This window comes from Puma concolor, chromosome B1, assembly GCF_028749965.1.
Source record: "Puma concolor isolate L17-30 chromosome B1, mPumCon1.1.hap2, whole genome shotgun sequence".
NCBI lineage: Eukaryota > Metazoa > Chordata > Mammalia > Carnivora > Felidae > Puma > Puma concolor.
In genome coordinates this window covers 173788571-173800871 of record NC_141670.1, presented here as the reverse complement: position 1 = coordinate 173800871, position 12301 = coordinate 173788571, and the positions used below count along the sequence as shown (strand labels likewise).

Sequence of the window (12301 nt, the reverse complement as noted above, 5' to 3'; positions counted from 1 at the left end):
GCTGGCTCAGTCGGTAGAGCCTGCAATTCTTGATCTCGAGGTTGTAAGTTTGAGCCTACATTGGGCGTAGAGATTACTTAAAAATAAAATCTTAAAAAAAAAAAACAAAACGGATTTTCTTCTGTGATTTTTAAGGGGAATTTAATCATTATTTGTAGCAATTAGAAACATGCCAAGGGGAATTACTAATGCAGGGCTGAGAATGAGTGAAACGAACTCTCGCAAGATAAGACTTAAGATAAAATACTACTTGAAAAGATGTTCATTGCAAAGGCAGTAACCTTATTTTAAAATATACTTTTTCTTGAAGTTTAATCTACATACAGAGAAATGAACACATTGTAGATCTACAGCTTGATGAATTTTCACAAAGTGAACACACTTGGGCAACTAGCTTCCAAATCAAAACACAGCACACTTGTAAAATACCAAACTGGTTCATTTGTAGGATAAGAATAGGGATCTGATTGGAAGAGGTGGCTAAAGAAAAGTGTCTTGAAACTGGGTTTTGTAGAAAGCATAGTTTTATCTGAGATCCTTTGGCTCAGGCTGGTCGGAATTATGGGTGAAGGGTGACACATGGAGCTGCTGTGGCTTGGAGTCAGACTCTAGCTAGGGCTCACTTTGCCTCTGCCGTGTGCTTGCTGTGTGGCTGTGGGCAAGTCTCTACGGTTGTGAAACATGAATCTCTGTGCAGACAGCAACGATCTTGTTTACCGGGGTGCTCTTGGGACGTACTATGGTGTCTGCCACACAGGAAACCCCAAACAAAAATTTTTTTTAATGAATAAAACAACTAATCAATAATACAAATTGCTTGGTACGGTCCCTGAAAGATGTTCAATAATGTAAATAAAAGCCACGAAATGACCCAATGACCCAGTAATACCATGTTTGTGAATATATCTCCTAAGAAATCAGCCCATGTAAAAGTAACATATTTATGTATATGTGCATATATACTTTTTATATGTAAAATAGGACAGATGTGGGGCACCTGGGTGGCTCAGTAGGTTAAATGTCCAACTTCGGCTTGGGTCATGACCCACAGCTAGTGGGTTCGAGCCCCACATGGGGCTCTGTACTGCCAGCTCGGAGCCTGGAGCCTGTTTCAGATTCTGTGTCTCCCTCTCTCTCTGCCCCTGCCCTGCTTGCACTCTGTCTCTCTCTCTCTCTCAAATAAATAAACATTAAAAAAAAAAAAAAAAAGCACAGATGTGAGTTATAGTGAAATACTGGGGAACTAACTCAAAGGCTCTGCTAACAACGGAGAAATGGCAGTGCAATTATAAATTGTTGAAGCAATGGGAAGTAATTTAGCTAAAACCTGGCAAGTGTGTAGACTATATTGAAAATCAGCATTTTAAAAAAATCTGAGAAAATGTTTAGAAGACATAGATACGAGTGTATATTTATTAGACAATGAGTAAGAATTTGGAGTGATAAAACTTAGAGATAATTACACTTTTTTTTCTATTAAGTTGCTTAAGATTTTTTGAATTGAGCCCCCCATCCCCCACCCCTGCCAAGGAAAAGAAAGGAAATGAAGCACGCAGCCCTGTTGCCAGATGAGGAGCTCTCCGTGGGTTCACCCATACAGGGCAAGGCCTGTTCTTGCTGTGGTGTCCCTGCTAGGCAGGGATGGGCCGCTGATGGAAGGCCCTGGCAGGAGATGTGTTGCTGAAGAACATGATGCCTTCTTAATCACCTAAGTGTGTTAGATTCGTGGTAGAATCAATTTCCTTAATGAATGAATTGGCTGCCGCTAGAGCAGGTCCTTTGCCCAAAGCTCTTTTGAGGAGGATGACAGTTAGACGTATTCTCTGTAATCGACAGGCCATTCTTGGCTGATGGCAGCCCTGGTTCACATTTGGCAAAAAAGATAGTTGATGATTCTATCAGCATTTTGAAGTAAGCCGCCTCAATCCAAGCCCAGATAACCTAGAAGTTGGCATTAGTTAATAATGGTCCTGATTTCACCTTAGTTTTATCTAGTGCTCTGTTGTTCTAAGGAGCTGTCTCACAGAATAAAGGAGAGAAGACTTCTAAATGCACAGTTGTGTAGAAGTACAAACACGAATTGTTGCTGTGTTGTTATAATTTCCACCTGATGCATATCAGCTTCCTGCAGGGAAGGTCAGGCAGATCTTATTCTGGTTTTATAGAGGAGGGATAAGCGTAAGAGGACCAACTTCTTTATCGGGGTGTGACGAAGGTCACATGAGAGGTTCATGGGGACAGATTATGAGAAGACAGAGGGGAACGCCTGATCCAGCAGTAGGTCAGATCATCAGAAACCGTTTTCAAGAAGAGGTGGGAGCTGGGGGGTGAGTGAGGGGCAGGTCTTCGCAGGCAAATAGAGATGCACTGAGTTTGTCTGAAGAAACATCAGTACGGAAGAGCAGGCACCCGTTAGTTGGGATGGGAATTGAGGCCCAAGTGAAACCAGGATTTCCTACTGGATGTCCCTCAGCTTTCCAGGAGATGAGGCGAATTAGGACACCTCATCCCTATGCCCTCCTTTTTGTCTGCTTTTGTTCTTTTGCTGCAGTAGACAGAAGATCCTTCCACTTGCCCTTGCGAGGGGAAGCCTCACTCCCCTCTTTCCTCTGTATGTGTGAACATCCGGGCCTGTGGAAGGTGTACTTTCTGTGAAAATGGTGAAAAAAAAGAGAAAGGGGGCAAAAATCAAGTTACTGAGAACTGAGAGCTTCTGAGATTAAAAGGTCGTGGATTCCAGTGTGACTTAAGTCCTCAAAGGGTCACTTGGTGGTGTTACTCAGGATGCCATCTGAATTCGCTCTCAGTTACTCTTCTGTGTGGAGGGACACATAAGTGGGTCATCCCTGCCGGTTGTTCACTTGTGCAGTACCACTGAAACCCACATCTATTTTTCACCTACAGGTCCATTAGTTTCTCCTAAAGGGAGAAATTCCACTGAAATCAAGCCCATCAGCCTTCCACACTGACTATGGGACCCACAACGGCTCTTTTGTGGGTACATGTGACACACTGACTGGAGATGATCTCTCATGTCTATATAGGGTATTGCTCTAACATGGACTGGAGCCCCTCCCCTCCCCTCTCCCAGCTCCATATTTAGCCATCTGCTGAAGGCTACGTGTGTCATCAAAGTTTATCATCTGCCTTTACTGCTATGGAGTAATACAGAGGTTTACGTTCTTGTTTTCACCGAGGCAGGTAATAACATTTTCCCTCGTGGCCTCCGTTCTAATAGAACCACAGAGAAAGCTAATTTTGTCAAATTACTTTATAATTTGGGAAACTGAGGCCCTGAGAACTGATTTGATGTGCCTCGGGGTGTTAGAACTGGCTAAGAATGAAGGTCACTGACTCTTGCTAGGTGGAACAGCTCAGACAGGAATTTCTTTGTTCACATGATATTTTTGTTTTCATGCTACAAGAAGAAATCCCCCTCTTTTTGGTCACGATGGCTTGGTATAAGATACACAGGGCACTCTTTGGCAGAGAAAACTCTATAGTGCCACTTCAAATTCCTCACTTATAATTAATATTTGTTTAGCATTACATTTAGTAATTATTATTTAACAATGCTATTAGTAGTAAGGACTACTTATTGTATGTTTGCTATGTGTTGACTATGTACATATAATATGTTTACATTTGCTAAGGATTCTTTCAAATGCTTATTTATTTATTTTGAGAGAGAGAGAGAGAGAAAGCTCAAGTAGGGGAGGAGCAGAGAGAGAGGGAAAGAGAGAATCCCAACAGGTTCCTTGCAATTAGCACAAAGCCCAAGGTGGGGCTCGATCTCATAAACTGTGATATCATGACCTGAGTCAAAATCCGGAGTCAGACACTCAACCTCCACCCAGGAGTCTTGCTCTGTGCTAAGGAGTGTATACATCTAAGCACATTTAATTCTTTCAGCAACCCCATGATGTAGATATTATTACAACAATTTTCAGAGGAGGAAATGGAGGCTGAGGGACATTAAGAAACGCTGCTAAGGTTGTTGCATGGGTGGTCAGTTGGGAGCTCGGATTCAACTCCAGATCCACCCAACTTTAAAGTGGTGTTCTCAACAATTTCGCCTCATCTACTTCTTTTTGCAGATACTTACTTAGGAAATTTGGCTTTTACCCAATCAATCTATCAGAAAGATTTTATTTAATAACCAAAAGCCTGACACATGCACATTTTTTCCTAGCTCCAGTTCTGCTTCATTGGCATCAAAATGAAACTCAAAAATGTCTTAAAAGGTCTTGGCTCTGGACCAAGTAATGAGAGGATCACAAACGCGTATATTTAAGTCATCTATAGTTCTAAAGAGCTAAGGTCTGAGACCTGACAGAGCCCCCCAGGGGAGACTTTGCTCAAAGGTCTGGTGACAAAGAGGTCAAGGACCATAGTGCATGAGTGACCCAGTGTGAGTCTTCAGACAGAGTCCAGCTGAACATTTGACATCCCAGCCCCCATGCCACAGACATTCAATATTTGGCATTTTAAATAAATTGTAGTGGAAATACATAACATGACGGTTCCCTATAGGTCCCACATGCCAGGTTCTATGCTAAGACAGCCTCTCCACAAGCTGCATACTCACAATAATTTCATGAAGAGGTAATTTTCTTATTCTCATTTTTATGAAGAAACCAGGACTCTGAGAGTTTAAGTAATTTGGCCAAGGTCACCCAGCTCACATATCGTTAAAAAAGTGAAAATGCGAAAATCATGTGAATTATGTATTTGATTAACTTATTTGCAAATGCTGTTATGTCTAATTAAACAAACAGAAACTACGGGTTGATAAGAACAAAAATTTCCCGGAAGGGAATGTCAGGATTTAGAGGAGTGATTTTTTAAAAAATTATGTTTTGGGGTGCCTGGGTGGCTCAGTCGGTTGAGCGTCCGACTTTGGCTCAGGTCATGATCTCACAGTTCGTGGGTTCGAGCCCTGCATCAGGCTCTGTGCTGACTGCTTGCTCAGAGCCTGGAGCCTGCTTCAGATTCTGTGTCTCCTTCACTCTCTGCCCCTCCCCCGCTCAAGCTTTGTCTCACTCTGTTTCTCAAAAATAAATAAATGTAAAAAAAAATTTAAGAAAAAAAGTTACGTTTTGAAGCAGACCTATGGGTCTATTTTACATTGCTTTACATATAACAAGTCAGGAAGACAGCCTGTGGGGGAGGTTATAAGCCCATATTGCATTAATAACCTTTACTCTGAATTTTGGTCTGAAAGATTTTTCCTTCGTCTGAAGCTGGTCTGTCCTGTGATGATGTCCCTGAGTGGAAGGGACACCGTCTCCAAAGCTGATCTCATTGTCTGGAGCTCTTACACCTGCAGTGAATGAGAATTTATTTGACCCTTTCTCGAAATTCAGATGCTGTCATATTTGTACAGTCCTGTTTAAGAGACAGGCACTGAATATGTTTGCTTTTAAGCCAGTTATTTTATATGACTAGGGCCCAGTGGTGTTCCTGGTGCATACGTAGCTGTTTCGAAACGTTGGAAAGAAAGAACTAATTTAATCCTCACCACATCTCTGAGAAGTGGTTCCTCAGTTTATCGCATTCTTGCAGATGTGTACACAGAGGCTTGGAGATGAAGTCACATGCTCAAAGCTATGTCGTCGTATTGGTTACGGAGCTTGATTTCAGATGCAGAAAACGCCAAGGACAGTGCTCTCTCTATTACATCTGTAGCCAGTTTTTGACAAAACCTGAAAAGAAAAATCACAGCAAAATTTTAGAGTTCTGGTGGATTCTTTTCTCTGACCTCAGCATGAATTCCCACGTAAACCAAGGACTGGTGGATTAATCAATAAATGAAGAGAAGTGCCTACATTGTCACTCATTGCATTTCTCTTTCTTGCAGTTCCCGAAGTGGCTGGGGTCCGTTAGAAACTGAAGCTGCTGTCTGCTGCCTTCTCCACTTCTTGGAGCAGAAGCCAAGAGAGAGCTGTTTGAAGACACCACATTCACACATCAGGTTGCTATTGAGGTCTTTTTCGTGTTGATATTGGAGCAGTTACTGGTATTTTTATCATTAGCCTGATTTAGAGATAAAATCAGCTTCTGCTTCTTACTGGGTGGGGTTGTGGGTGTCTGTGCTGGGGCATGTGCCTAGCTTTTCTTGCCAAAGGGAAGAGTGAGTGGACAGTGGGTTGGACTGGCTACATGGAGGTGGGCGTGTTTAATCAGTTTGCCAATGAGGAAGTTCCCCGTCATTGAAAAGGGAAAAAGAAAGACTCAATTCCCTCCACCCCTCACCCCCCCCACCTTGTTTTCTCTGTTGCAGTTGAAGACTAGCCGTTGAAGCTTTTCAACGTAGATTGTGTCTCCCTCGGATGGACGAGGAGAATTGCTGTCAGAGGTCCTGAGAAACCCCATCTGGTTTTTATTCCTTGTGTTGAATGGCATTTGCTTCAGCAGCCCACTGAGGGCCCTTTTACTTGGGATTCTGAACTTGTAACCCAGAATCCAGGCTGGGAAGATGCTGAGTTCCATCAAGTGTGTGTTGGTGGGAGATTCTGCTGTGGGGAAAACTTCTCTGCTGGTGCGCTTCACTTCAGAGACCTTCCCGGAGGCCTACAAGCCCACGGTGTATGAGAACACAGGTGTGGACGTCTTCATGGATGGCATCCAGATAAGCCTGGGCCTTTGGGACACAGCGGGCAACGATGCCTTCAGAAGCATCCGTCCCCTGTCCTACCAGCAGGCAGACGTGGTGCTGATGTGCTATTCTGTAGCCAACCATACCTCTTTCCTGAACCTGAAGAACAAGTGGATTGGTGAAATCAGGAGCAACTTGCCCTGCACACCTGTGCTGGTGGTGGCTACTCAGACTGACCAGCGAGAGATGGGGCCCCACAGGGCCTCCTGCGTCAATGCCATAGAAGGAAAGAAACTGGCCCAGGAAGTGAGAGCAAAGGGCTATCTAGAGTGCTCAGCCCTTAGCAACCGAGGGGTTCAGCAGGTATTTGAGTGTGCCGTCCGAACTGCTGTCAACCAAGCCAGGAGACGCAACAGAAGGAGGTTCTTCTCCATTAATGAGTGCAAGATTTTCTAACTTCCCGGAGACTTTGCCCACACTCATTTACTCACCCCAAAGACTAAAGGGACAGGGAGAGCAGACAAGCCGGCAAGGACTGATGCTCTTTCTAGATACATACTGCACAGCACTTCCTTTCGGATACAGTTGTTGATGAGACTTGGCCACTGGCTGTTTTTATGAAATACACTCTAGAAATGGACTGCTTGCCCAGTCCAAATAGAAGGTCCTATAATGAAGACTCTATCTTCGATTAAAAAGCCAAAATAGCCTCCATAATTTTGGACAATGAAGTGAGTTTTTCAAAGAATTCCATATTTAAAGACACATTCTATTTAAATAATAGTAAAATGTATATCTCTTGTATGTAATTAGTTTTTACGTTTGGAAAGTCTTTCCCTACGTGCTCCCACACACAATTGTAACCCTATGGGGCTCTGCCAAAGGTCTGTAGTGTTTTCACCTGAAGTAGTAATTTTGTTAACACCACTTGCCTGCTGGATATTACCAGGTAATCAAATTTTGAAGTGACCATAGCCTTATCCTTGCGATTAATTTTCCATCCACCTGTTACTCAGCGTTGTGTATAAAATACAGTTCAATAACATAAGATTCTTCAATACTGCCTAATTAAAAATTAACATTTGAAGTAGCTGTCACTCGATTTCTCTGTAATTATTTAAAAAAGCATTTCTTATTTATGATACTACCTTTCACCCAAAGAACTCCAGTTATGCACTAAGCATTCCTCCCTCATTTGCCAAAATAGGTGGGAGGAAAACCTTCCAGGTAGGGAATCAGACGGCTCACATGGAGCAGAAGTGAGGAAATCATACTTTCGTTTCAGGAACTGGTGCCTGCTTCTTCCAACACCACGGTTCCTAGCGGGCTGTAGGTCTTGGGAAGAAGAGCAGGCCCAAATTTCCGTGTGATGGTAATTTTGCAAATTTGTTATTTGAGTGCTAACCTGAGGTGGCATGGCAACATCATGTATTAATTTTAGGACCCAATCCAAGCAATTGGGAAGGTGTTGACCTATATGTGCATGTGGGTAAGGGGAAAAATGGAGGAACTTATAATTTTTACCATTTCATGAATATGAAGCACCCGTGTGAAAAAAAAAATTTGCAGAATCCAAGCATAGGGAACAGACAAACTGCACAGCAATTGTTACGATAATAAAAAGTTATCAGGGGAAGTACTGAATACAGGAGGATACTTTCCCACCCCACCCCCACTCCCCATTCTATCTAATGGCTTAAAAGCAATGATCTCATTCAGCTGTTGAAGTTGGGAATAGAGGTCTATGTAACTTGAGAGAGAACTTGTGACTGCAGACACCAGGTATATCATTTGCTCACCTAACCACGTTTGTTAAAGTACACCATTGTTTTAGTACAACATGGCCACTGCACACAAACGGTAAGAGAGTTGACATAAATGACTATGATTAACTTATATTGGCATACCCAACCTAACCTTCTGGTTTCCTTATGTGCTCAGTCCTCTGTGGCTATGCTCAGTACCAAAATCAGGTTTGTGCTCATCCCCAGATTCTTTTCTCCTTGTCTTCTCTCATTCACATCCAGGAAAGGCCCAGGACCTGGAGCTTAGTCTCTGGAGACCGGAGTTCCCCGGTCTGCCTTCACCCAGACATCCCCAGTCCTCCAGTCCTGTGGCTTGTCCTCACCTCTGTGTCTCCCGTGTGCCTGGCTTGAGAGCACCTATATCCAGCTCTCTGCACTGCGTGTCCAGAAGGTTGGAGTGCTTGAAAGCTGACTAGGGCAGGGAAGACGAACACAGCTCACCTGATTTCCCTGTTGATTCTGACCCTCTCCTCCAACATACAAACAGTATTTTTTATTTTTTATTTTTTTTTAGAGAGAGAGAGAAAGAGAGAGAGAATCCCAAGCAGGCTCCATGCTCAGTGCAGAGGCTGATGCTGGTTCGGTCTCTCAACCTGATCATGACTGAGCTGATCATGACCTAAGCTGAAATCAAGAGTCAGATACTTAACCAACTGAGCCACCCAGGCACCTCCAACATACGAACAGTTTAAAATCACTCATTCAGGTGTTTTTTCAGGGACAGGCTTTAGGGTAAAGGGGTATTTAACATGTTAGCAGGAATGAATTTCTACTCCCTAAGATTGGCTGTCCCCAGGCTTTTCATTTTTTTCTTGTTGAAGGGAGGTGGGAGGGTTGTCTGAAAATGGGAGGGCCCAGGTACCTGATGCTAAGTGAAGGAAGAGGAGGTGATTCCATGGTGGAAGGGGAGGAAGAAGGGAAAGTCAGAGACGGCACTCAAATGGCTTTGCCTTCACCCGGGCACATGCACACATAATAAGCCCTCTGCCTCTTGGCAGGAACCAAGCTCAAAGGCTCCCTCTGGGTATGCTCACACTTGAGAACAGGAATCCATGTATAAGCCCTCCCCAGAGACCTGGCAGAACTTGAGGCCAATTAGTGTCTGTCTTCCCTGCTAGACTGTGAGTTCTTGAAGGCAGAGGAAACTCCTCTGCATCTTAGTATCCCCAGGGCCCAGCACAGGGGAGGAACCGTCGCTAAACAAGGTTGTGTTGAGCTGACTTGGAAAGAGAGACAAGAATTGGGTTGCTATGGTAAAAGGTGGTTATGAGAAGGAAGCAGATCCTTGCTAGCCTAGGGGGTAAGAAGTGAAAATAGGTCATTTTGTTGGAGTCCATGCAGTGTATGTTCTATGTGTGTGTATATTTGTTTTGCCTGCCTAGATTCAGGCATATGTTTCTTGCATTTCAAAACTCATGGTACCATTTGGTAGACTATTGTATGTTGATCCTTAGCTACTCTAAGTAGCAACATTAAGTATGCTCTTGTTTATATTAAAGAATTGATTTGAGTGCTTGAGTAATTCATTCCATTCGGTCTTACTTAATACTGACTATCTGAATGGGGCAGCAGAATCTAGTGTGATGAACTGAGGCTGAGCAATGAGAAAGCCCAAAGCATCCTAATGGTTAAAGTTCACGGAGTGCCCGGATGTCCAGGCACTGCGCTAAGCACTTGAGTGTGCATTATCTTACCACACGGTGTGTGTAGATGTCGACACTAGTAAGCACACTAGTAAGTACATCTTGCACGAGGAACCAGGCTCAGCCTGCTGATGTGACAAATCTTAGGTCAGACCGCAGGTGAGTGCCAACACCAGGAGTCTTGAGCAGGTCTGTATGACTCCAAAGCTCTGCTCAAAACTACTGTGCTCCACTTCCTCTCAGAGCAGCCCAGTTGTATGTATGGTTTTGCCACATCCGATCTCAGGCAGCCTTGTAGACCCCACCCCCACCAGTCTAGCGGCTATATTTTAAAAATTCTTTTTAATAAAATATTCCAATCTGATCTTACTCCTCCCTTTTTATCTTTCTTTCTGCTAATGAGAACGAGATCCCCCAAAGTCACAGAGCACCGTCATTCACAAAAAGGTCCCTGCTCCAATTCTTGGTTTTTAAGGATGATTTCATTGTTAATTTGGAAAGCCTGGTTCTTTCCTTTTAAGGATTTGGTACCAAGGAAGGGCATCTATCCAGCATGAGATCTGTAGGGTTATGATAGGACATAGGGGACAGGGTATCTGTGAGTATTCATCCTCACTGCCAAGAAGACAACCCTATTGGTTGAGTCACATCAGAACAACTCAAGGGTAGGGCCTTATTTTTGCTCAGGCTGTATCTCTCCTGCTACTACAGTAAAACATAATCAAGATGTTGATTAGCTTTTCACCATTAAAGATCAAATGAACGCTAGAATTTACTTGTGATATAAGTTCATTAAAAGTACTTGATTCAACCTAAAGTCCACATTAACTTTTTTGGTTGATTCTAAAATATATCCTAACGTGCAACTTAATACTTAATGGTAGATAAAGAACCATTGGGAGGGAGTAAGAAGCCAGACTTATTTTGGAGTTAGAAAGTCTGCATCATGTGTCTTTCAGTCTCCTTGTCTTAAAAAAGATATTTATTCCTGGGTTACTTTAAGAACTAACACAACAGTGATTGTGGAAGTGCTTTATGTTGTAAACTATTGTTCACATGGTGGTGTCATTATGTTTTTGGTGGATTCCTATGCAGATACATAGGCTGAATATTCTAGATCAGATTAGAATATTCTAGAACTTGTCAATAGTGGGTCACATGATGGGAAAGCTATGCAGAATTAGGAGCCATTTGTAGCAATGTTAACTAGAGCAAGATGAGTAAATGACACACGATGATAAAAGCAACAAACTACATTTGAATGCCTACTGGTTCCAGGCCCTGAGCTAGGCACTTTACATGCATCATCTCATTTAATCCTCATCCAACGCTCATATTAGGTATTATTCTCTTTCTGTTGACAAGAACCTGAGGCTCAGACAGATATATGGAGACATTTCCCTTGTACAGTTACTTTTCAAAATGTCTCAGTTTTACCATGTAATTTTGGTGTGTTAAACTCAACCAGTTATGATAAACTGTATTTAATGTCCATTACACTTGTTAATTTAGCTAAGACAGTGAGAATGATCCCTGTTACGCACTGTAGGGGCACACTGATGATTAGGACTCTGCTGCCTTTCTGTGTGAGCTTCCTTTTGTCATTTTTCCTGTGACAAAGTCTCAGGTGGTTTATATCCCACTGTCCTGGTGGTCGCTGTTGGCTGTCTTTACTCCCCCCAGTTCCATTTTCCATTCTTGTTGCCCTCCTCTGAGCCTGAAGGCTAACGCTTTGGACTGTAAAACCCAGGACCTCTTCCTGACTGGCTTCCACTTGGATGTGGCCAATGGGAGACTCTGGTTGGAACTCAAAGGATAGGAGGAAAAAGTGGTTGGATGTTTTCTTTCCCCTGCTCCTTTCCAGCTTTGGTGACGCTTATCTGTCAATAGCTGTGAGTCCTTTCATGGCTACAGCTCTGGGCAGCCTCTCCTCCACATTTCCAGCTTTCAGTGGGCTCCAAGACAACATTTCCTCACTTTGCCTCTCAGCCCTAAAGGAAGTAATGGCTTCCTGCTGGTGCTAGTTTGAGGATGCAGCAACATCGTCTGTTATGTTCTCTTAACTCAGACCTGCAAGTTATGCCTCATTCAAGTTTCTTCATCTGAATGACCTGGGATAAATTTGGTTTCCTGTGGGATTCTAATATACACTCACTAAATTTTAAGTCATCTGTATGTTCTAACATAGAGTACTGAAACCTCTACTGAAGGGTATGGATTTGGTAGCTGGCTAACTGCCCTGTCGTAAGCCTCAA

The 12301-nt window shown here is 43.2% G+C and overlaps 1 protein-coding gene and 1 long non-coding RNA gene across 4 annotated transcripts in view; one reads left to right on the top strand and one right to left on the bottom strand.

The window, feature by feature from the left end:
• Positions 1-7688, top strand: part of RHOH (ras homolog family member H) — a 45019-nt gene extending 37331 nt beyond the window's left edge. For all 3 annotated transcript variants that reach the window (XM_025921308.2, XM_025921306.2, XM_086705197.1), the window contains exons 2-3: positions 5861-5974; positions 6284-7688. In XM_025921308.2, the coding sequence (XP_025777093.2) occupies positions 6479-7054 (576 nt within the window). In that variant the 5' untranslated portion in view covers positions 5861-5974; positions 6284-6478 and the 3' untranslated portion in view covers positions 7055-7688. The remainder of the gene's footprint in view (positions 1-5860; positions 5975-6283) is intronic.
• Positions 1396-5964, bottom strand: LOC147582035 (uncharacterized). The gene is made up of 3 exons (XR_015250503.1): positions 5829-5964; positions 5522-5705; positions 1396-2649 (listed from the first exon to the last, which is right to left on the bottom strand). It is a non-coding gene; the product is annotated as an uncharacterized LOC147582035 (long non-coding RNA).
• Positions 7689-12301: the final 4613 nt, after the last annotated feature.